The sequence below is a fragment of the Eptesicus fuscus genome, chromosome 11 (assembly GCF_027574615.1).
Source record: "Eptesicus fuscus isolate TK198812 chromosome 11, DD_ASM_mEF_20220401, whole genome shotgun sequence".
In the NCBI taxonomy this organism is placed as follows: domain Eukaryota; kingdom Metazoa; phylum Chordata; class Mammalia; order Chiroptera; family Vespertilionidae; genus Eptesicus; species Eptesicus fuscus.
In genome coordinates this window covers 16896662-16920442 of record NC_072483.1, presented here as the reverse complement: position 1 = coordinate 16920442, position 23781 = coordinate 16896662, and the positions used below count along the sequence as shown (strand labels likewise).

Genomic DNA, 23781 nt, shown 5'->3' with positions numbered 1-23781 from the left:
ACAGTTACTTAAACACTCCTTTTGTGGCACATTTAACTTCCCCACTTTTAAGTATAATTAATGCTGCGGTGAACATTCTTCTGCAAAAAGCTTTTTCTTTGGGGATAGATTCCCAGAAGTGGATCAAAGAGAATGAACAATTTAAGCCAATTTCTTTAAAGACTGTCATCAAGCAGGTTAGAGACACTGGAGGATAGGTTACCAAGGAAATGACAGAGGGTTTCTTTAGTGATGGAGGAAAGAAAAGAGTCAATTAAGCAAGTCGTGCCGACAAGCGTGTCCTGAAGGTGCAGGGCTTTTCGTTTCCCACGGAGGCAGGCCGTGGGGTGGTGCCTGATGCCTCCAACACGGGTGGGAGTTCCAGAGATCACAGGAGGATCTGTTCTCGTATATCTTTTTGATTCAAGAAGAACATTTATTCCAGGAGTGGGTTCCTGTACGTATCTTTGACATTGGGGTTGCCTGATTTTCTGGATGGACTAAAACTGGGCGATTCCTCTTTTCCATAATAACACTGCCATCAGACAGGTGTTCCTCAGCGGTCCTCAAACAGGCAACCCCCTGCTCCGGTTCCAGGTGCTGCTTTTGTGAGACAGCCTTTGGCTGCCACTGCCATAGGTGTTTCTCTTCTAAGAACCTTGTATCTGTCAGCTTTGCTGCTATAACAAACATCCCCCGAATCTCTATGACTTACAGCACAACCATTAATTTCTCAGTTGTTTTCCTCTTAAGCTGGGGTTTGGCAGAGCCTCTGTGCTGCATGAGTTCTTATTCCAAGTCTTGGGCTAAAGGAATAGCTCCTCTCTGAGGATCGTGGTTCCTGTGGCAACAGGACTGAGATGAGGCTAAGCCAATCAGGCAGAGCTCTGTTCAGGTGTGTGTGGTGTCTGTCATCTCCACTCGCATTCTATTGGCAGGAGAACATCACACCTCCAAGCCTGATGGTGGGCGGAATGTGTCCTCCTCTACACTGAGGTGCTGAAAAGTACCCGGCCAGGATGAGAATGTGCGGTTGAGATCAAGTTGTTGTGCGCAGTGATGCATCTACCACAGGCCTCCTGGGAGTTAACCTCCCGTTTTCTTCTGTCATCTTGTCCTCTGCAGCACGGGACCTGGCCCAGTGTGCGGGCTGCTTAGACCCCGTGTGAGACAGGCTCCAGGCAGGAAGGGTGCTAACCTCGTTGGTGGCTGGCGATCTTGGGACTCCTCGTCACAGCGGCAGGTGGAGTTTTCTGAAGATGACCGACCACGGCAATGCCGTCCTCCTGTGTGCTCTCTTCCAAGCTCATCCTGTCACTTCGCCACCAACAGGTGGCATCTTTCCCCATCTCCTTTCATCTTAGTCCTATGAATCACTTACAACCAACAGAATGCTCTGGAAGGGCACTGTGGCTCCCAAGGCCTGAAGCTTGACTCTGGTCCAGGAAAGCTTGCTCTGGGGGAAGCCAGCCACCATGGAGGAAGCTCAGCTACTCCAAGGGACATTGGCCAACCACCCTCCTCTGGTCCCAGTGAGCTCGGCCTGCCAGCCGTCCCTGCTGTGGGATGAGTCATCTCTCTGGGTTCAGTTCTTGCTATCACTCATCTTGGATCCAAAGTCCAGGGGAAGAATATCCCATCAGCCCAAGTGAGGCATGAAAGGTGAATCAAGGCTCATTATCAATGAAAGGGGGAGTGGATGCAGGTCAGGCCCAGATGTTCATGACAGATACTGCCTGAGTCAGCTGTTGAAATACAAATCTAATCATCTTACTGCATCGTTGTCAAAGCCGTCAGGGGCTCTGCATGGTTCTCCTAAGAAAGTTTTACAACTTAGCACATGGGGCGCTTCAGGATTGGCCCATGCCCACTTTCTCCCCAGCTTCCCGGAACCTTCACTCCAGCCTTACGAAGGCACTTGTGATTTCTTACAATGACCTTGTCCCCCGCCAAGGCTTTAAGTGCACTCTGTGTGCCAGTGACTCCCAATTTATGTCCCCACGTGAACTTTTCTCTGAAGCTAAACTCCTGTCTCTAACCACCTCCTCAACAACTCCTGTCTAGCAGACATTGCTCACTTAGCGTGTCTAAACCTCAACTCCTACCTGCCCCCCCCCTTCCCAAAGTCCTGCTCCTCTTCTTCTCCTGCAGTCTTCCCATCTCAGGAAGTGGCACCTCCATCCTTCACTTTTCTCAGGTTGAAAAACTTGCATCATTTTTGACTCTTCTTTGTTTTATGTTATACATGAGAAAAACTTGTCAGCTGTACTTTCAGAATATATCCCCGAACAAACTAAAACTTGAAACTAGAATATATCAATGCTACTGTCCTAATCCAAGAAACATCATTTGGGACTTTCTCACCTGTGTGTTGCCACAGCCTCCCAAGCAGCAGCCATCTTGTTAAGACCGGTCACATCACGTCATTCCCAATCAGACCCCCAGGGCTTCCCATCTTCAGAAATGCCTAACCCCTTACTGTGGCTGTAACACTTTACATGATCCTCACCTCTGACTTCACCTTCACTCTTTCCCCCTTCCTCACTCCTCTTTGGCCCACTGGCTGTCCTGGTGTTCTTTGATCAAGTCAAGCAAACATCTGCCTCAGAGCAGGTTTCAACCCCATATACCTGCGTGATTTGTTCCCTAGAATGGTGGCTGGAATACGGTAGGTCTGCAGTGGAAATGTGCTGAAAGAATGAATTCTGATAGGCCTTTGGACACGGTTTCCCTTTCCCTTCACTCCTCCTTACCCAGCTTATTTATTTTGGTTCTTTCAAAGTCAACTCAAATCTCAACTTCTCTAGAAGATTCCAGTGTCATTTCATTTTTAAAAATACATTTTTAAAAATTGATTTCAGAGAGGAAGGGAGAGAGAGAGGAGAAAGAGAGAGAGAGAGGCATCAATGATGAGAGAGAATCATTGATTGGCTGCCTCCTGCACACCCCCTACTGGGGATCAAGCCCACAACCTAGTCATGTGCCCTGTCTGGGAATCAAACCATGACCTCCTGATTCATATGTTGATGCTCAACCACTGAACCACACCAGCCAGGCTATAGTGTGATTTCAATGCCCCTTTCTCTAATTTGAAGGAAAGGACTGTTTGGTATTTGTCATAGTATCTATGACATAGCAGGTTTATTGGTATCTGGTAGGCCCTCAGTAAAGCTCCCTCAATGTCCACATTGATGTAAGGTTTCTTTAACAGGTAGTACATGTACATTGTTTTAAAAAATACAAAAAGCATGACAAGGCATGGAGGGAAAAGTGAGTCTCTGTTCCCCAAGTGTTTTCTGCAGAGGCCGATATCACTCTTTTGGGGTATCTGCCTGAATATATTCTACACATAGACAAGCGGTTATACATCCAGTAGATATTTAAGAAAAAAACAACAACAAATTGATGCACAGATAATTGACCTGGCATTGAAAATGCGTTCAGGATTGGCCCATGCCCACTTTCTCCCCATAATTTTGCTATTATGTTTAGCAAAATAACCAGTTTGCTAAAATAGTAAGATTTCTGAGTGTTCTTATTCTCCTGAGAAACAGATGTTTACCCTGAAACTCTTTCTAAAAATCTTTGCAAGACCCACTAGTCCACTTCTTACTTCACTCGGTTGAAAGTAGTAAGTGAGAGCAAACCTGCCTGGGATCTCACAGGAATGGAGAAAGCATCCCTCTGCCCCCACCTCCATGTCTCCTGTCCTACGCTAGTATCCGGGACCATTGCCAGAACAGCCAGAGTGATCCTGTCATTTCTCTGCTCAGTCCTTCGTTGCTTTCCCATCCTATTCAGAATGAAAGCTCAAGTACTTAGTATGACCTTAAGTTCCTGCGTGGCCACTGCGCGCAAGCCACGCTGGCCTCATCCCTGATGACTGACTATGCGGGGTTCCCTGCTGCGAGCAGCCTTGGCACTCTGTTCCTTTGTCACGTGCTGCTCTCAGGGAGCACTCAGCCCACCCTCCCATCTCTTAGGTCTTTGGACAAATGTCCCCTGGTTAGCAGTGTGATTACTATATGTAAAATTACACTCTCATTATTCTCCTCCTTTATTCTGCTTTATGTTTCTGTGCATATTGGGATTATTTGTTCACGTGCTTGCTGTCTGTGTCTCCTGTGAGCTCCACGGAGCAGGCAGCTGCCCCCTTTTCGGTTCACTGCCGAATCCCTGCATCACCACACGAAAGGCGGCAGTGGTATTTTTTGACTGACGAAGAGCTCAGGGTGTGAGTCTCAGCATGCATTACCCTTGCTGGGTATCCTGGAAGTGGGTAGGGTTTGGGACTCTTGAGATGGGGTGTCCCTGTGTGTTTGTCTCCTTCCATCTTTCTACATCCCAGAAACAACACTGGGAAACCTTGCAGGCATGGGGTGATAATCAGTTTTTTCTAATGTGCATTAAAATACAGTACATAACTATTAAGTACAACACGCTGGTCCATGTTCCCTCTAAGATCCATTGTGCCTATTATGGGTGTTGCACCCACCATCTTGAGGGGACTTCCAGGACACAAGGGGCCCTTTTCTGTGAGGCCCTTGCATTGCTGGTCACTTCACAAACCAAATACTCCACGAACAGCACCTCCACTTTGAATTTCCACCGACGCGAGCCCCACAGTGCTGTGTCTTTACACATGTTTCCTTGGCCTGGGGTGCCCTTCACAGCCTTCTAGCTTCTCTGCTTGATGGTTCCTGTCCATTCTTCCGGACCCTGCGTAAGCATCACCCTGCAGAGCCCTTCTTCCTTCCAACCTGTCCTAGGTGGGTCTTCATCACTCTGCTCCCTTTCTTCATTTTGTTCCTGTTCATTGATTTCACATTTATAAGTAAGGACTGTCCTGTAATGAGTTTCAGGTTTCCCACCAGACACTTGTGCTCTGGGAGACGGGGAATCAATTTTGTTTGCCTTAGTCTCAAGGCTTGGCAATGTGAATGACTGAAGTTCAAAGCCCTTTCTAAAATAGTTACCCTGGTGGAGCAGTAGCTGTGGCTGGAATTGGTTGGCATGAGATGAGAACAAGAGTGAGACTTGCATGTAAACCTAGGGAGTTGGGGGTTAACTGGAGGGAGGGAAATGATGCATTGATTGATGGAAGATACCAAAGGTGTGATGCCTTCTGCACGGTTTCCTAGAGCAAAGCCTGCAGGCTCACATTAATTTACCTGGCTGTGATGAGTAGCTTCAGGGCTTCAATCTCTCTCCCTCTCCCTCACCTTCTCTCTCCTCTCTCCTCCCCTCTCCTCTCCTCTCCTCTTCCTTCGTCTCTCTTCCCTACCTTTCTCCTCACACACTTTGGTAAGTCTACTTTCAGCCCAACCTTTAGAGTGGCACTGTCTGATATGGCAGTCACTAAATTTTAATTAATTACAAGCAATTAATATTTTATTTCTTCAGTTGCACTAGGCAGGCTTGAAGTGCTCAACAGCCACACATTGCTAGTAGCTACCATATTAGCCAATGTATAATAGAGCGCTTCCATCATCACAGAAGTTCTGTGGACTGTACTGCTCCAGAATCGGATTCTTTAATAAATCCCCATGTTGACTTTTGTTCCTCAAGTTGAAGGCAGGAAAAAGGTCCTATCTAAATGAGATGTCACTTGGGTGGGTTTAGTCACTTTGTGTGTCATTATAGATATAAGTGAAGGGCCATTTGTTGAGTAAGGAGAGGATTTTAGTGGTTACATGTTGAGGAGATGGGCAGTCTTCCCATGGAGGAGAGTGTGTGGCCCAGAGAGCTTTGGCCGGAGTGACCATCCCTGGTCCAAGCCACCCTCTCTCATCACAGCCTGTTCACAGTGCAGCAGGTTGGTGGGATTGGAGATAGAGGATATTGATGGGAACGTGGGTGGAGCGGGGAGATGGGGCCTAGAGCCTAGGAAAGTCAAGAGAGGAGGTAAGATGAATAAGGGTAGAAAGATGAGGGGAGGGAACTCCTGCAATAGGAGAGGAGGTATATGTTGGTAGTAATGGAGTGAGGAAGTCCTTGAAAAAAAGGGGGGACTTTTTGGCATGGCCATTATAGAGAAAGAGAAAGGACTTATAAGCATTCTTTGCTCACTTTCTCCTTCCCTTCACCCCACCTCCTAACTGATTGTGTTTGTTGCTTTATTTAAAATGGCAGAGTACATAGAGTGAAACAGGACCTAACTGGGATATAAAGCAGCATTAGAAATTGTGCATCCTAAGTATACTCACCATTTGGCTTTTATTTTTCATTACTTTACACTTGACAGTGTTTCAGATTACAAGTGCTTTGCAGACCAGGGAAATGATGCATTGATTGATGGAAGAAATAAAACATTTACACTTTAGGCTGTAGACTATATTGGTTAATTGTCAGGCTACTGTGTTTTAGATCTTGTGTGATTTAGGGGATGATTAGAAGCAGCTTCTCTTTGGGAAATAAGTCAGATTTGGTATAAGACTCAGGCTTTACTGATGTGAACCACAAGCCTTTAAACCCACAGTTCACAACCTTACATCATTTTGGACGTGAAAGTATCTGTCAGTAGGTTTCGCCCTTAGAATTTCAGAGGCAAAAATTAATGCTTACTTGCAAGGTTATCCAGAGGTTTGTCATGCTGCACACAATTAGCAATTTGCAGTCTTTGCAGAGGTGCCAATGGCTTTAACCATTCCTGTAGACTTTACTAGTCGTTCAGCCATTAAATGTGTCAGTGGCAACACTAATACAGACTCAGACTCAGGTGTCCGTCAGGATCACCTGAAGGGCTTAGTAAAACACGGGTCACTGGGCCACTGACTCGGGATTGGGGTGGATTCCAGAATTTGCTCTTCTAACGAGTTCCCAGGTGACGCTGATGCTGCTGACCTGTGGCCTACACTTTGGCAGCCACTGGTCCTGTGGGAATTTAAATTCGGCTTCAGTCTGGGTTGACTGGAGATTATCTTGAATTACGGGTAGTTTATTTACCTCTGTCTGACTTCAGTTTTCCTCCGCTGGGGTTTGGGCAGGAGGGAGAAGGAGGCTGCGCTCATTCCGCTGACCGGGCTCCTCCAGGTGAAGGCCAGGTGTGCTGATGGAGTGTTACCTCGCTGCTCCCCCAACCCCCAAACCCCTGAGCCCCTGAACCAGGAAGCAGCGGTGTTTGCTCCTGACCCAAGTCTCTGCTGCAGCCTGGAGACCGAGCAGTCCCAGGTGGCCAGGGGTGTGAGGATGTGACGTGGATGCCCAGAGCCTCCCGTTGGCCGGTGATTACCCGGGCATGGCCCCTGGGAGGGAGTCAGGAGACCTGACTTCTCTGTCTGGGTGGATGCCATTCTCCTTGGGTGACCTTGGACAGCTTGCTAGTCCTTGACTCCCCCACTTGACTACTTGTGTTGAAACATACCTCTCCCTCCCAGTCTATGAAACAGCAGAAAAACAAAAACCCCATCTGGGGAGGGGCCTCTGGAGCATTAATGAGTGACGTGTGGAGCTTGGGTGCCTGGGGAGAAAGCTGCTGTGTAAACACAATATATTATTAATAAAACGTCAGAAAATAGCCTCACGCCCTCTGCTAATAATAGCTGCTTCAGGCTGCGGAGCTGCCTCACTCCAGCTCCCAGCCGGGGAGGAGGGAGGGTGGCTGTGGGTTTTAGTTTGCACCACATTTAAAAGAGGATGAAAATAGGTTTTAAAAACATTTTTTGGCCTATTCATGAGGAAAATATGATGGCAGTTTTGTATAATTCAACGTTAATAGACCAAATCATCATTTTCTTTTGATATTCATTACACTTCAGAGTTGGTTGACAATGTGGGCTGTTCCAGAGGCAAACCAGCTGACTTAGTGTTTTTCTGTCCCCCCGCCCCCCAGCATTGGTAAGCGGTAAGTGGGGGGAGCTGTCCACGCCACTAGTGATGGCTTCATCAGTGAATGGTGACCTCAGCTCTGGGATGCACAGGGCACTGCTGCGTGCTGCTGCAGACACTGATCTGGAGACAGGCTTCCTGCCCTTAAGGGACTTCAATGTAGTTTTGATTAAAAATATATAAGCAAGATATTACATAAGGAGACCATTGCACTCTCAATACGTGTCTCCTTAAGTCATGTAAACAAAATCCAAACCCACTTAGCGTGTTATGGAGCTGCCTGCAGTGACCGGAGGGACAGGTTCCTGTGGCATCACCGTGTCCTCTCGGCAGGAAGCTCAGACCTTTGTTCCTCTCCCCCGACTTCCCCACCCAAGGGGTGTGCGATGGCCGCTTCTCAGGGGTGTTGTGACAGACTGTAGAAGGTCTGGCACCCAAGTGGGGGCTGCCCTACCCCGTCCTGGGGAGAAAGCTGCTCCGCACACAGACACTGCAGGTCTCGAGGGGTCTTTTCTTTCCTCACCCGAGGGCATGGCCGCTCCCTCCCTGGCTTTTTCGCCCACATGGAAGCTCCCTAAGGACAGGGCCTCACCTGGCTCCGGGCAGGGACCCTCGGCCCTGATGCACAGGGGACTTGCCTGGGGAGCTTTCAGACAAATCTCACCCCCTCCCTCCCCAAGATTCTGATAAAATTGAACTGGGGCAGTCTCTGGGCAGCTGTCAGGAAAAGGCCTTGGTGCGTGCAGGGTGCCATCGGGGTTGAGAAGCACTGAGTTGGCGGTTGGGTTTATCAGAGAGGGGGGATCAGTCTCTGCTCGTCACTGGGGGTTTTTTGAATGGAGTGAAAAACCCCACATCACAAACCTTGTCTTGGAAGCCTATCCTCACTGTAGGCTCCTTTCCTGTAATGGGGCCTCTCAGGGTCCCATTTGCTTGCAGGTAGAAATGGTCACGTGGAGTGTCAGGCACAGCTGGCCCATCGCCGTCTTCCCAGGGGCACAGCTGGGACTCAGGGGCCAGTGCCTGGGGAGCAGTGATCCACTGAACCCTGGGGATCCCTGGTCTTGCCCCAGTATCTCGTCACTAAAGGGCCTCCGGCAGGCCCACCTCATCCCCGTACTGCTCTCCTCTCGGCTGCGGCCCCCTTCGCCCGCTCTCTCTGGGCCAGTCTGTCCAAGACCCCCTCCCAGCCCATTCATTACCTTTTCTACATCTCGGTGCTCTCTGGTGGTTCGCCCCGGCCAGCAACGAGGCCTGCTTTCTATCTGTGTTGTTGGAAGAATAAAGCCTACAGCTGGAGTGTGGATGAGAAGCCTGCCGAGTAGACGCCAAGCAGCGAGTTGACCTGTTTGCTTCTGATGTCCAGGTTTAGGGAACATGTTTATTAGAACTCTAGCTGTTAGAATTCTAAATAGGTGCCACTTCAATGTTATGCGGGAAACTTTGGGCCATTTCTTAGTCCAGAGAAGGAAATCCAAGATGGATAATGAAAGATGATCTCATTTACTAGTGAAGGAAGAGGGCTGAGGAGGCTGCCAGAGGAGGGAGACATCAGGGTGGGACAGGAATGATCTAGAGCTAACCTTGGTCATTCTTGCATTTTTTCTCTCTCCTCTGTCTTTTCATTTTTATTTGGCATTTTGACCCTTGTTACTATCATTTCCTCATATTTACTTTCACATTCCATCTTTCTTTCTCCTGTGAGTTGTTGTGTCTGGGTGCCAGAGACAGCTCCTAGGTCCCGAGCCCCATAGACTTCCCTGTCGCTCCCACACCCCGCCCTTGGCCTCATCCCTAACTTCCCCCTGCCTCACCTGTGCTGGGAGTCTTAGTGGACCTCATCCTAACTTATTTCCCCTCATTTTTTTCCCAAGAATTGCTCCATCTCGCCATAAATACTCTGTAATTCAAAGGTGTCTGTCTGATCACCAGAGAGAGACATCTAGGGTGGGCTTTTGTTTTCCTATGTTTAATCCAGCATTCCTGGTTTATTTTTTTATGCTCTGTGCGTTATCTGATTTCATCTTCAGGTAGAAATATTCCCATTTGGCAGGTGAGAAAATAGAGGTTAAAAGAAGTTAAGTAGCTTCATCAAGATCAAGCAGCATGTTAAATGGTAGAGCTTGGGATGTCTCATGCTAGAGCCTCCACTCTTTGCTATTGAACTCTGCACCCTCTGGCTGGAGGAGGCGTGAACTGGATTGCCAGGTGGGATGTGGGTGGTGGGTGGTGTGGATTTCATGGCCTTGGAGATTCTTCCATGCCAGCATTCATGGGAAGCTGTGAGATGATGTAGGATGTTGGAGTCTCTTCCCCATGGGGTTGATTTTGGTGACAAAATTCTGAATTATTTTCTTAGAAATGATTCACTATCAATTCTGAGACTGTGGGTGGTTATAGTGGGAATGTGGCAAATCATGGCTGGGTCCCAGTGCCTCGGGTTGTGTCATTGTCACTGTCATTGTGTAAATCGGCAGGTGGAGTCCTCCCAGTAAAGTGTCTCAATGTTTTGTTTCTTTGCAGAGCCTGTGTCATCTTGGGGGTGATATTCCTTCTGTCATCCATATGTATAGTGATCAAAGCCATCCACGACCTCTCAATTAAGCTGCTCCCAGAAGTGGTAAGGTCCTCCTTCTTTCTTAACACTCCCTCCTGTGTCCCCTCTTCATGGGTTCACTGGGGCAGTTGGGCAGGTGGAGAGAGTATGCACAACATGTTGGGAGTCCTGAAGAATGTGAATTACTTGGGGGAGAGAAGCACTGGGCAAGATGAAAAGACTTAATATAGTTGAACCTGTACGGGATTCTGTGTCGCTCGCCTTAGATTTTTGACTATTTTTAAAATGAGATGTCTTTTATGTAAAGGGAAATGGGCTGACTTTAGCAGCAGAGTGAGCCAGTCTGTTGTTGACATCTATTATTCTCCGTCCATTTAACGACTGTTGTGATAAGAATTATTTTTTCCTTTGCAACTTAGTACATGAATCTGTTTAAGTTTTCTGGCACAACTGGCATCGGAGTGCAGAAACTGGAGGACACGATTTCATACTGAAGTGTGTCTTTGACTGCTTTGTTCTCGGGCTGAGAGGTGTCACCCACACTCTGATTCTTTTTCACCTCTCTCCCTATAAATGCTGAGAAAAGAAATATGTTTACAGAATAAAAGAAATATTTTTACAGTATTTATAGAAGGCAGCTGATTTATGAATCAGGAAATGGAGATGCTGCCGTTGCCATGGTTCCCTATTCCGGGCAGGGCAAGAGTAGGTTTACACTTGTTCATATGGACAATAAGCCAATAATTAATAAATAATAACAACACTAGAATACACTCTGTGTTTCATGTCCTGACGACTGTAAACTTACTTTTGCCTCACCCTGGACAAGGTACATAGTGATTTAAATGCAAAAGTAAGGCCTCCTCTTATGTGATTTAATTTGCGCTCAGCTACATGCACCATGCTAATATAGGCCTAAATTATTAGCCCTTTAAGTTTACTTTTAGAAAAACATATGTTAATCCCTCTTGAGGTCATGTATTACGTGCGTATGTGCACATGTGTTTATGGGGAAGGTGAAAGCGAAGCAGAACGTTGTACTGCATTTCACAGAGCTGTTAAAGCAACTGCGTGAGGTTGCCCTGAGACAGAGCCGTGCCTTTAGTAACTCGATCTTACCTATTATTTATCATCACGGATGGAAAAGCTGGTTCTCTGACATCTCAGTGACAGGAAGAAAAGACGGGTACCAGGGTAGGAATGGGCCTCCCTCTGGTGTTTAGTCTTTTTCAGCAGAGCTAGCTCAGCAAGTATTATTGTTTATTATTATCTGTGCTCTTCATTTCACTATTGTTGTCTCACTCTGATCTTCCTGGTGGCCTAGGATCCTGGACTTCTTCATCCTTTCCCTCCAACAGACTTGCTATCTTGTGTTCCGTTCTGTCAGAATTGGAAGCTTATGTGAAATATAGATGTGAAAGTATTAAGTGTGATTAATTAAGATGTTCTAGACCCTGTAAAATATTTGCATTTTACAGGGCCTAGAAATCTGACTCCACTCTAAGTAATGCTTATTGGTGGGGAGTTTCAGCCCCAGGCTAGTTGACACACTCATTTCTTTAGGCATAAACATGTATTTCCAGCAGGACGGCTTGGTATGGAATGGAGAGCTGTGCTCACAGACCGACCCTTGCAGGGCCCTGCTTGCTTTTTCTCTTGATAGCTGAACCATTTTTAACTGGAACAGCCTCGTATCTTATGGTGCAAATACTCCAACCTGAATTCCACACTGAGGTCTACATTCCCAGGTGGGGGTCAGAGAGGGTGAATAACTCCACCATTTTCCCAAGCCTGGACCTGTCCTTGGGGAACTCACGCCCACTGCATCGTTATCAGTCTTAGCGTGGGACTTAAAAATTACACCCATTCATCGTTACCCCTTAACACCTCTGAAGTTTGGGGTTTTTTTATAGTTGTTTTTTTTTTTAGTATATATTTTTATTGATTTCAGAGAGGAAGGGAAAGAGAAAGAGATAGAAATATCAATGATGAGAATCATTGATCAGTTGCCTCCTGCATGCCCCCTACTGGGGATCAAGCCCGCAACCTGAGCATGTGCCTTTGACTGGAATCGAAGCTGGGACCCTTCAGTCCACAGGCCAACGCTCTATCCACTGAGCCACACCAGCTAGGGCCGTTGTGTTGTTTTTTAAAAGCTGTTGGAGGTATAGAAAGGTATCAAAGGCACCTCCAAGCTGCGTGAGCTCCCTTCTCCAGAAGGGAGGCCTTCTAATCAGCGGAGTGGCACGGGGGGCCAGGTAAATGCTGCGGGGTGGTAGCCAGTGATAGTTCATACTGGTCTTTCGGTGCCCTGTGTCTGCTCTAGACATTTTGTGGAAACCAGCAGGCTATAGCCTGAACCCCAACCCCTGCCGAAATTCAAAATGAGCGTTTTTCCACAGTGCCTCTTCCTAAATGAGGAGTCGCAAACTCAGATGCCCCCCAGAGCCAGTCTCAAAATCTGGAGAATTGCCTCGGTCTGTGGCTCCTAGAGAGCGTGCCCCGGGTGAAGGGTCTGCCCTCTGGTGGAGGTGCCCTGTGAGGTTGTGGACCCGGGGGTGGTCAGATCTTCCGAGTTTTTAAGAGAAAGTGGAAACCTTGTGTTTAATGTGAAATAAATTGGCAACTAATTTAAAGACTTGAAGACTCTGGCTGGGAATGGGTGGACAATTTCACATGGGCCCAATAAAGCATGGCTTTTGGTGTGGTGGTTGAAACCAGGAAGACTGATGGTTAGGGCCTACATATTATGACTTTAGGTCGGAGTTACAGCTTCACCCTTCCCTACAGAACTGCTTTGTTAACATGTGATTTCTGTCAGGTTGTTACTGTGGGTTTGTCAGAAGCAGCATTTTCCCTACCCCAGGCCTGTTCCCCTGGCAGCTTGCTTGCTTTTCTTTTCTTTTTTAAAAAAATACTATATTTTTATTGATTTTAGAGCGAGAGGAAGGGAGAGGGAGAGAGAGACATAGAAACATCGATAACAGAGAAATGTTTATCAGCTGCCTCCTGCGCGCCCTCTACTGGGGATTGAGCCCACAGTCTGGCCATGTGCCCAGCCAGCGTGGCTCAGTGGTTGAATGTCGACCTCTGAACCAGGAGGTCATGCACGGTTCGATTCCCAGTCAGGGCACATGCCTGGGTTGCGGGCTCAATCCCCAGTATGGGGTGTGCAGGAGGCAGCTGAAAAATGATTCTCTCTCATCATTGATGTTTCTATCTCTCTCTCCCTCTCCCTTCCTCTCGCTCTAAAATCAATAAAAATATATTTTAAAATTAAATAAAGTAATTGTCCTAAGATGACAGTGCTAACTCTGGTGGCTGCTGCCCCGAAAGTTCTGATTTTTTATATTTCTGAATTTCTGATCAGAGTTACTCCCATTTACGGCCTGAGATCATTTCAGGTTGGGCCCCTTTTGAGGTAGGAGGTATTTACCAGAAGGAAATGCGGGGACTGGCGGGTGGGCAGTAAAGCAGTTCTGGGGCCGGTGAGCAGTTTCACAGCGTGTCAGCCCCGGTCTCCTGGGCAAGTGCCTGGTCCACGGGGTGAGTTTCTGAGGTCCCCTCATGCCCAGAGCATTGCACCTGTGGGGTAAGGACACGGAGCTGAAGTCAGGGACACATCTCGACTCCATGGCTTCCTAACTGGAGAACTGGGGCAGGTTGCTCCGCCTTTTTCTGCCTCACGTTCTTTGTTTGTCAAATGGAAATAATGGCACCTTCTTTGTAGGCTTGTTAAGCAAACAAAGTAAGAAGATGTAAGTAACATGCTTATTCTCACATGACTACTGGGTAAGTGTTGGCTGATATTATTGGACTAGAGAAGTTGGTGGACCTTTTGGTGCCTTTCGTTCTGGAAGCTTAGACTGTACTGAACAGTCCAGGAAATGACTTCAGGGACACAGTTCATTAAAAAGCTAAACATCCATTTATCAGATGATCTAGCCATTCCACCCTCTGGAGTTTACCCAAGAGAAACTAAAATATATGTCTGCACAGACTCAGCTCAGAGTCGGCAATGCTGTAAGCTCCTTCTTGAGCACTAACCTCTAAATACCGATGCACCATCAGCAACAGAGAGATTCGTCTTCCAGTATGACACGCTCTCAAGCAGAACTCTAAATTTAATTCGGGACCTGCGTTGACAAGTACTTTAAACACACACACACAAAACCATCACACACAGTCAAGGTCCTCCACATCCCCCAGCCAACCTCCTCCGGCACCGGGCCACGGAAGGTGGAAAGCTGGTCAGTGGTGTTCCGCCCTTGTCACTGCCAACAGAACAATCCCGGTGCTTAAGCAAGACTGGCCTCTTTATTCATCTTCAAGACAAGGACCTACCGGCTTCCAAGCAGAAGAGAGCGGAGCACTGAGGGAAGTCGATTATTACTGGCTGAGAGTGTTCAAGGCAGAGAGAGCCCAGAAATAGGTCTGTACGTATCTGGCCAACCGGTGCCAGGGCAGTTCAGTGGAGGACAGTGAAATCTCTACAAGGAATGTGCCGGAGCAGCTGGACCTGGGTAACCATATGGACATCCACCCTTATATCCGAATTAACTCAAAATGGGTCATAAAGCTCAATGTAAAACCTAAAAGAAAGGAGAAAGTCTTTATAACCTTGGGTTAAGCAAAGGTCTGTTGAATCCAGTTCCAAACGTATGAATCATAAGATCAAAACATCAAGAATTGAACTTCATCAAAATGAAAAAGCTTTGTTCTTCCCAGATGCCGTTAGGAAAACGAGCGGACAGCATAGACAGCACCCAAAGGACTTGTATCCAGGATGTATAAAGAACAGCTTAATAAGAAGACAAAGAACCTAATAAGATTGGCAAAAGATTAGTACAGACAGTTCACAAGACAAGAGATAAATGAATGGCCAATAAGCACCCGAGAAAATGCTCAACATTATTCATCATCTGGGCATTACAAATTAAAACAACTGTAAGCGACCACTACCTACCCGCTGGAGTGCCCCAATTAAGAAAAGCAAATGTGTGGTGCATCGGCAGCTCTCATGTACTGATGGTGAGAGTGAAATGGTTCGTCCACATTGGAGAAGCGTTCAGAGGTTCGTTAAAAAGTTAAACATCCGCCGAAACCGGTTTGGCTCAGTGGATAGAGCGTCGGCCTGTGGACTGAAGGGTCCCAGGTTCGATTCCGGTCAGGGGCATGTACCTTGGTGCGGGCGCATCCCCAGTAGGGGGTGTGCAGGAGGCAGCTGATCGATGTTTCTCTATCATCGATGTTTCTAACTCTCTATCCCTCTCTCTTCCTCTCTGTAAAAAATCAATAAAATATATTTTTAAAAAAAAAGTTAAACATCCATTTGTCAGATGATCTAGCCATTCCACCCTCAGGGGTTTACCCAAGAGAAAGTAAAATATATGTCTGCACAGACTCTTCCACACATGGTTATTGCATTTTTCTTTCTTAACATCAAAAACTGGAAACAACCCCAATGTATATCAGGAAGTGATGGATACACAAATTGTGGTATATCCACATAATGGAATACTACTCAGCATTAACCCGTACAACAACATGGAATAACTTCAAAATAATTAAGGCGGGCACCAGGAGCAAGGCAAAAAGGAACATGTATATAGCATTTCACTTATATAATATTTCAGCTGCAAACTAATCTGTAGTAACAGAAGGCAGGTGGTGGTTGCCTGAGGATGGTGTGGGCAGGAGGGTGGGGAGGGGAAGAGGGGGAATTAAAGAGCCACAAGGAGAGGGGGCCTGGAAGATGGCGGCTGGCAGGACGGAGTGGAGAGAGAGCAAGTGAGTGAGTGAGGGTATAAAAGGAGAGTGTGTGGTTGTGCGTGGGGTGTGTGAGAGTGAGTGAGGGAAAGTTAAATCTCGCAGGAGCAGCAGGGGCTGGCAGAAAGCCTCTCCTTAACAAAGACTACCACTGCTGCGGGCACTCCTGGGACGGCAGGACCCTAGCACAGAGGGAGCCCACACCATCTTGAGCGGAGAACAGCCTTAGGTAGAAACTCATCAACACCACCAACAAGACAGGCCTTGGAACTGCCCCAGGACCCAGCACCCACTCCAGCCAATATCCTGCTACCCTAGCTGCAGACTCGTGGAACCTGGGACCTCCACCTCCAAAGACACAGCTTTCCACAGCTAAAACAACTCCGAGACCATGTGGATTCCAGCAATAGAGAGGAATCGACAGGACTACTCCAGCCATGAAGACAGAAGAGAAGCAGTCCAGAGATGGAAGACGCTGACGTGGTCTTCCCATACTAGCAGTTAGCAGCTGTGCATCACTGCAGGTTGCCCAGGACCAAACCAGAGAGGGTCGGACCTGCATTACCACCATTTGTCCACCATCCAGAGCTGAGGGGTCAGTGCTGACATGACATAAGGAACCGTTTGACATTGTAATTGGGTCTCAAAAGAACTGTTGGCCCAGAAAGAAACTCACTACAGACTGATTCATTTCCTGTCACCATAACCATTATTGCTTGTCTCTTTTTCGGTTCTTATAAGTGTATTTCTAATAGCACATGATCTCACTCATCTAGGGGAAATAATGAACAACATAGACTGATGAACAAGAACAGACCCAGAAACAAGGAGGCACGGATCAGACTGTCGGGCCTCAGAGGGAGGGTAGGGGAGGGTGGGGGTAAAGGGGAGAGATCAACCAAAGGACTTGTGTGCAAGCATATGAGCCCAACCAGCGGTTGGGGACAACAGGGGGGGGGGGGCTTGTGTGGGGTGGGGTTTGGGATGGGAATGGGGGCATGAGGACAAATATGTGATACCTTAATCAATAAAGAAATTAAAAAAAAAAATAAATAAATAAATAAAGAGCCACAAGGAAACTTTAGGGGGTGATGGAAGTATTCTCTTGCTTTTGGTGATGGTTTCTTGGACATAAAACCATGTCAACTGATCAACCTGTACATTTTCAATATATGCAGTTCAAGGACATCCAGAGGCTGAGCTTGGCCCCTAATGGCCTCACATGGCTAGGCCAAGAGGAATCCTGCTCGGATCTATGGAAAATAAATCAAGTTGCCACGAAGTGAGGCCTTGTTTTCCTGACTGTAACCCATACATCTGCTACCTGGGAAGTTGACAGCACCGCTAAAAGTCGCACTATAGATAGGCAGTCATATGAAGACAAAGTGTGAGATAAGAGGGAAGGGTAAGCAGCAGCTAAGCATGGCAGCTGTGGTCAGAGGTATCGTGAGGGGAACAGTGCTGGCGTGTGCCAGCCTCGGGCGTTGCCAGGAGCACTCACAGGGTGCACTCGCTGCCGGTGGCTAGGCTCCCAGGGGGTTCACGGTTCTAAACCTGAATGCGTGGTCGCCGGTCTGTTCGGTCTCTTGCATACAGTGGGCTTGCTTGCCAGTTCAGGTGTTCCCTGGCAAATGCTGGTTGGTTCTCTCCCCGTCGCTGTGTTAGCCTTGAGCTTTCCTCAGAAGGCAGCGTGTCTGTGTACCATCCGCCACGCTGTTTTCTTCAGTCTCAGGCCCCTGTGTGTGTTTCCACCTCAAGAAGGTCCTTCAGCTGGTCTCGTTAGACCAGCACAGCTTTCCTGAAGCATATAGGGTGTTAGACTCGCTGCCATTTCACAGCGAGGAAAGAAATCCTCAGATGAAAAAATGGAACAATTTCCTCCAGAGACAGACACACATAGACACTCAGACACACACACATACAAAGACACACAGAGGCACACATACAGACACACACAAACACATATAGATATACACATACAGATACACATGCATACATAGATACACACCAATACATGTAGACACATACAGACACACACAGACACACATATAGACACACAGACACTCAGACCTACACAGAGACACATATACAGACACACACAGATAGACATACAGAGACACACATACAAACACACATGTATACATAGACCCAGGCACACACACATACACGAACGGAGCCAGGTGTTTTCAGGGCTCTTCTCTCCTGTGGATTGCCTCCTGCAGTGCCGCAGAGTATGAGTCCTGGAAGTCAGCTTTCAAGAAAAGCGAATACAACACGCTCCGTTTCCTGACTGAGGAAATATGGCCGAGACTCAGTCTAACAGAAGATTCTGAATAAACTCCAAGACTAGGCTTTTCCATCTACCAAATGGGAGTGACCCCCACACACACATCCCCCTCCCCCATCCATTTTCCCAGTGGCCTTGAAGATTCCCACATGACAAATACTATGAAAACCCGCCTTAGGAGGCTGCTGGGTTATGGCAACAAAAATGGAGAAGAGAAAGGAAGAGAGGGAGGGGGGAGGGAAGGGAGAGAGAGAGAGAAATGTGCCCACTCCTCTTCATCCCCCAGTCTAATTGAGGGGCATCTGTGTACTTAAGGACACTGGTGTTTATGAAAGATGCGTGTTGCTAAGGCAAGATTGAGTACTTAGCTATTCAGATGCTTCTGTGCTTGACCTTGGGAAATGTATTTAATCTCTCGGCACTTGTCTTTCCACTTGGAATGTGAGAATTCCGCACTTCTAATTTGGCATCTCTCTTTCTCCGAGGCTTTAAGAGCACTGTCTTAGCTCTGCAAGGTGTTGAACATTTTAAAGTAAATCTTTTTTCATTCACTTCCCTAAGTGTAATATGGACAATGCAGTCCTCATAGCATTTCCCTGTTTTTCTGTTCATTGTTCAGCTAATGAAGGGAATCGTACTGAAAGCCTTTTTATCTCCCAGGCTTGGACTCAGGCGCCCCTGTGTGTATGGTGCTCAGTCCCTCCGTGCAGGAAGCCACGGGGATTCAGTTCCCACAGGGAGGCTCCTCTCCGCTTCACCTGTGGCTCCTCTCCGCCTCACCTGTGGCTCCTCTCTGCCTCACCTGTGGCTCCTCTCTGCCTCACCTGAGGCTCCTCTCCGCCTCACCTGAGGCTCCTCTCCGCCTCACCTGAGGCTCCTCTCCGCCTCACCTGAGGCTCCTCTCCGCCTCACCTGTGGCTCCTCTCCGCCTCACCTGAGGCTCCTCTCCGCCTCACCTGTGGCTCCTCTCCGCCTCACCTGTGGCTCCTCTCTGCCTCACCTGTGGCTCCTCTCTGCCTCACCTGTGGCTCCTCTCCGCCTCACCTGTGCTCCGGCTCCCGTCCCAGCGGCAGAGTTGTCACTATGGGACAGTCTGCCTGTGACCAGGATATGAGTATTTGGTGACAAAGCCACACGTGTTACTGAATTGCTGGGGGAAATTTGGAACTTTTGGGGAAGTGGTTTTGGGGCACTGGGTAAGAATTCTTGATCCTAAAGAATCCTGTTACAGTGGGCTCTCTGGTCACCCCAGCCCCGTGGACTCAGTGAAGGGGCAGAGCTGAAAGCCAGGCGGCCGGCACCTGCGAAGGCAGCCGCTGTGGGAGGGCCTGGGACCTGCCTCTTCATGCTCGGTGGTGGCTGTTGCAGCGAGAGGGAGCATGAGAGGCGGCTGTCAGGGGAGCGCTGAGGACACCCCCGCCCCCAAGGCTGGTGAGAGCAGCGTGGGCAAAGTTAGTGCTGCCCTGGGGTTCTGCTGGGTCCTGCTTTACCTGACCCCGGCACCGCTCCATTTGGAGGACCCCAGACACCACTCAGCCCCAGTACAGCTGCCCGTCCTCCATGCTCCCGCGACACCTCGTGCTCTGACCACAATACAGTGTCATTTTCTTCCTACTTGCCTCCCTGAATAGACTAAACTCTTTAAGGACTAAGATTCACTGTCCTCCCAGCCCTAAATAGAACCTGGCATGTAGTAGGAACTTAATACATGTATGTTGATAAATGTATATTGAATGAATCAATTCATGCGTGCGTGAGGCCCTTGGCTATACCAGGCAGCCGGCCAGAACCCTATTAGAAAGGGGATAAAACCAAGAGGAGCTTATTTTTCAGGGAACCTTAAGCAGTCTGTGCTGTGGACACTTTGACATGCCCGTGGGAGAATCAAGCTAGCGGGGAGGCTGTGGGAGAATCAAGCTAGTGGGGAGGCTATGGGAGAATCAAGCTGGGGAGAGGCTGTGGGAGAATCAAGCTAGCGGGGAGGCTGTGGGAGAATCAAGCTAGCGGGGAGGCTGTGGGAGAATCAAGCTAGTGGGGAGGCTGTGGGAGAATCAAGCTAGGGGAGAGGCTGTGGGAGAATCAAGCTGGGGAGAGGCTGTGGGAGAATCAAGCTAGCAGGGAGGCTGTGGGAGAATCAAGCTAGTGGGGAGGCTGTGGGAGAATCAAGCTGGGGGAGAGGCTGTGGGAGAATCAAGCTAGCAGGGAGGCTGTGGGAGAATCAAGCTAGTGGGGAGGCTGTGGGAGAATCAAGCTGGGGGAGAGGCTGGGGGAGGCCCGTCCCAGACCACTCCTGCAGTCATAGCCTTGTGTTCTGTTCTGAGCACTAGTGATGCATGGGAGCAGGTGATATCCAGGTGAGGCAGCTTGACCATCACCCCTGATTTTTGCATGAGACATATTTATATCCATAAGAAATATAACGATGTGTGTTATTACATGAATAGGTATTGTCCATATCACACCGCAACTTTTTAACTCAACATTTTTTAATGATTTTATTGATTTCAGAGAGGAAGGGGGAGAGGGAGAGAGAGATAGAAACATCAACGATGAGAGTGAATCATTGATTGGCTGCCTCCTGCACACCCCCCACTGAGGAATGAGCCTCCAACCCAGGCATATGCCCTTGACCAGAATCGAACCCTGGGACCTTTCAGTCTGTAGGTCAACGCTCTACCCACTGAGCCAAATCGGCTAGGGCACAACATGTTTTTAAGATCTAGATATGTATGATGTTGCCGCCTATCATATATATTCAGATATTGTAGCCACTCCCCTGTGGGGCATTTGAGTAGTTTCTAGCTGTTGATTATTACAAAGCTGTTGGGATGAACATAGTTGTACTATCAGGGTAATATGTAGTGTGTGCAGATGGGGTTTCTCTAGGTAAACATCCAGGAGAGGAATTTTGGGATAGTAGATCCTGCCAAATTGCCCTTTGGTGTGGCTCCACCAGTTCACGTTCTCAGAATGTCACCATGCTTCATGATATCTTCAAATCCTTTCCTATACAATAAAAGTCTAATATGCTAAGTGTCCGACTGTTCGTTCAACCATTCAACCAGTCGCTATGATGTGCACTGACCACCAGGGGGCAGATGCTCTGACTGGTAGGTTGGCTTGCTGCTGGGGTCTGGCAGATTGGGACTGGGCAAGATGGGCCGGACACGCCCTGGAGCCCTCCCTTGGTCCCTCCCCAGCCCCGATCGTGCACCAGTGGGGTCCCTCGGCCTGGCCTGCCCCCTCTTGAATCCGTGCACCGAGCCTCCAGTTTATTATAGTTTTCTAGTCTCTTGGCTAAAAAATGATATTTATTGTTAGTTTGTTTTCCCTTGATTATTGGTGAAGTTGATTATACTTCTTTGCATTTATTGTCTGTGTTTTTTATAAACTTCTTCTTTATACATCCTTCACCCATTTTCCTGTTGTCTTCTTCTTATTGGTTTTTAGGAGTTATTTATAGGTTCTGAGCACCAGTCTTGTTGTATACAAGTTGTAAGTAATTTCTCTTGACATCTAGTTTTTCTTTTTAATATTGTGTATTTTTTGTTATTAGACACCCCTCACCCCCACCTCCACCTTATATTTTGCAGTAACCAAATTTATCAATCCCTTCTTTTATGGGTTTATGGTGGTTTTGTTTTATTGGAGAAGATGGGGGTTCAGGGTACGATTAAGATGTATGCCAATATCTTCTTATTTTTTAAATACATATAAAAATAGACTTTAAAATCGACCTTTAATTTGTCTAGAACTTTTGTGTGTGTATGGTATGAGGTAGGGACCCAGTTTTGTTGATTATTTTTCTTATATGAGCATAGGCCTTTCCTGCCTCCATTTCAAAAGCCACCTCCATCAGATGCCAATCCCCATGGGTGCGTGGCCATCTCTGGACCTGAGCCAGTCACGTCCATGCTGTGGGCCTGCGGGTTCCCTTCCAGTGTTGTTATACGGTAACATTTCTGAAATTTCAGTAAGTCTTAATGCTTGGGCCCTCTTTGCTGGGATCTTCAAAATAGTTTTGACTAATGTTGCATTTGTAGTACTCAGTATGAATTTCAAGATTAGTTTGCAAAATTTAATGAAAAATTCTGTTGTAGTATTGAGTGAGGTTGCATTAAATGTATTAATTTTGAGTATATTGGCTCCTTTTAGCTATTGAATCCACCCTTCCATTTCATCTCTCTCCATTCATGTTTTCTTTTATGTCCTGTAGTTGAAATTTTGTAATCTTCTCCATAAGGACCTTACACATTTTTTATTAGGGTTATTCCCTTATATTTTGTGCAGTTTGTTGCTATTTTAAGGATTAATGTTTGCTTCATTTTCTAAATTATTACTGCATAAAAAATCCAGTGGTATTTGAATACTGTTGGTTTTGGTAACCTATAACCTTGCTGACTTTTCTAAAATTATTTTTGGCTATCAGATTGTGTTGGGTATGTTATGTAAAGATGGTTTGGCTCTTCTTACAATTCTAATATTTCTCTCCTTTCCTTGTCTCATTTATTATCCAAGATCTTTAATTCAATATTTAATAGTTTGGTGCTGATTTTGGAGTGAAGAAGTGATTATTCGATTTTCTTTTTTGCTTAGAACTTAAAAAAAAAATTACAAATAGCTGTTGAATTTTGAGTATGTTTTCTGTATATACTGAAATATTTCTTTTTCTTAAAAATGTTCATATTTTGAATCAATATTCTAATATTGAGGTATCCTTTCATTCTTGGGATAAGCCTTATTTGTCCAGAAAGTACTATTTTTTAAATCCATTGCATGTTTCCACTTACAATTTCATTTAGGGCAGCGGTCTCCAACTGGTGGTCCGCAGACCACTGGTGGTCCGTGAGGTCTGAAAGGTTGGTGACCGCTGAAGCCCCATCCTTGTGTACCACATGCAGGGTGGGGCAAAAGTAGGTTTACAGTTGGGAGTACAAAAAAGAGTTTATTCTTATATTATTATTTATTAATTACTGTATTATTTTCCATATGAATAACTGTAACCCTACTTTTGCCCCACCCTGTATGAGTTATGTGGCTTTTTTTTTAAAGTGTTTTAAAAATTGATTTTGTAGAGAGAGAGGAAGGAAGAGGGAAACAGAGAGAGAAACATTGATGTGAGGAAAAAACATCAACCAGCTGCCTCTCGCTCACTCCCCACCAGGGATTGAGCCCGCAGTCTGGGCCTGTGCCCCAACCAGGAACCATATCGGTAACGCTTTGGTGCACGGGATGATCCCAAGCAGTGGAGCCACACCGGCCAAAGCTCTTTTTCTTATTATCCAAGATGTATATTTCTTGACTGGGGTAAAATGTATAGAACATAAAAGTCACCATTTTCTCATTTGGAATATGGATGATC

General features: G+C 47.0%; 1 protein-coding gene across 1 annotated transcript in view; it reads left to right on the top strand.

Annotated features, from left to right (window-relative positions):
* Positions 1–23781, top strand: part of TMEM163 (transmembrane protein 163) — a 219672-nt gene that overhangs the window by 158655 nt on the left and 37236 nt on the right. The window contains exon 5 of the mRNA XM_028148151.2: positions 10330–10426. Within this exon, the coding sequence (XP_028003952.2) occupies positions 10330–10426 (97 nt within the window). The remainder of the gene's footprint in view (positions 1–10329; positions 10427–23781) is intronic.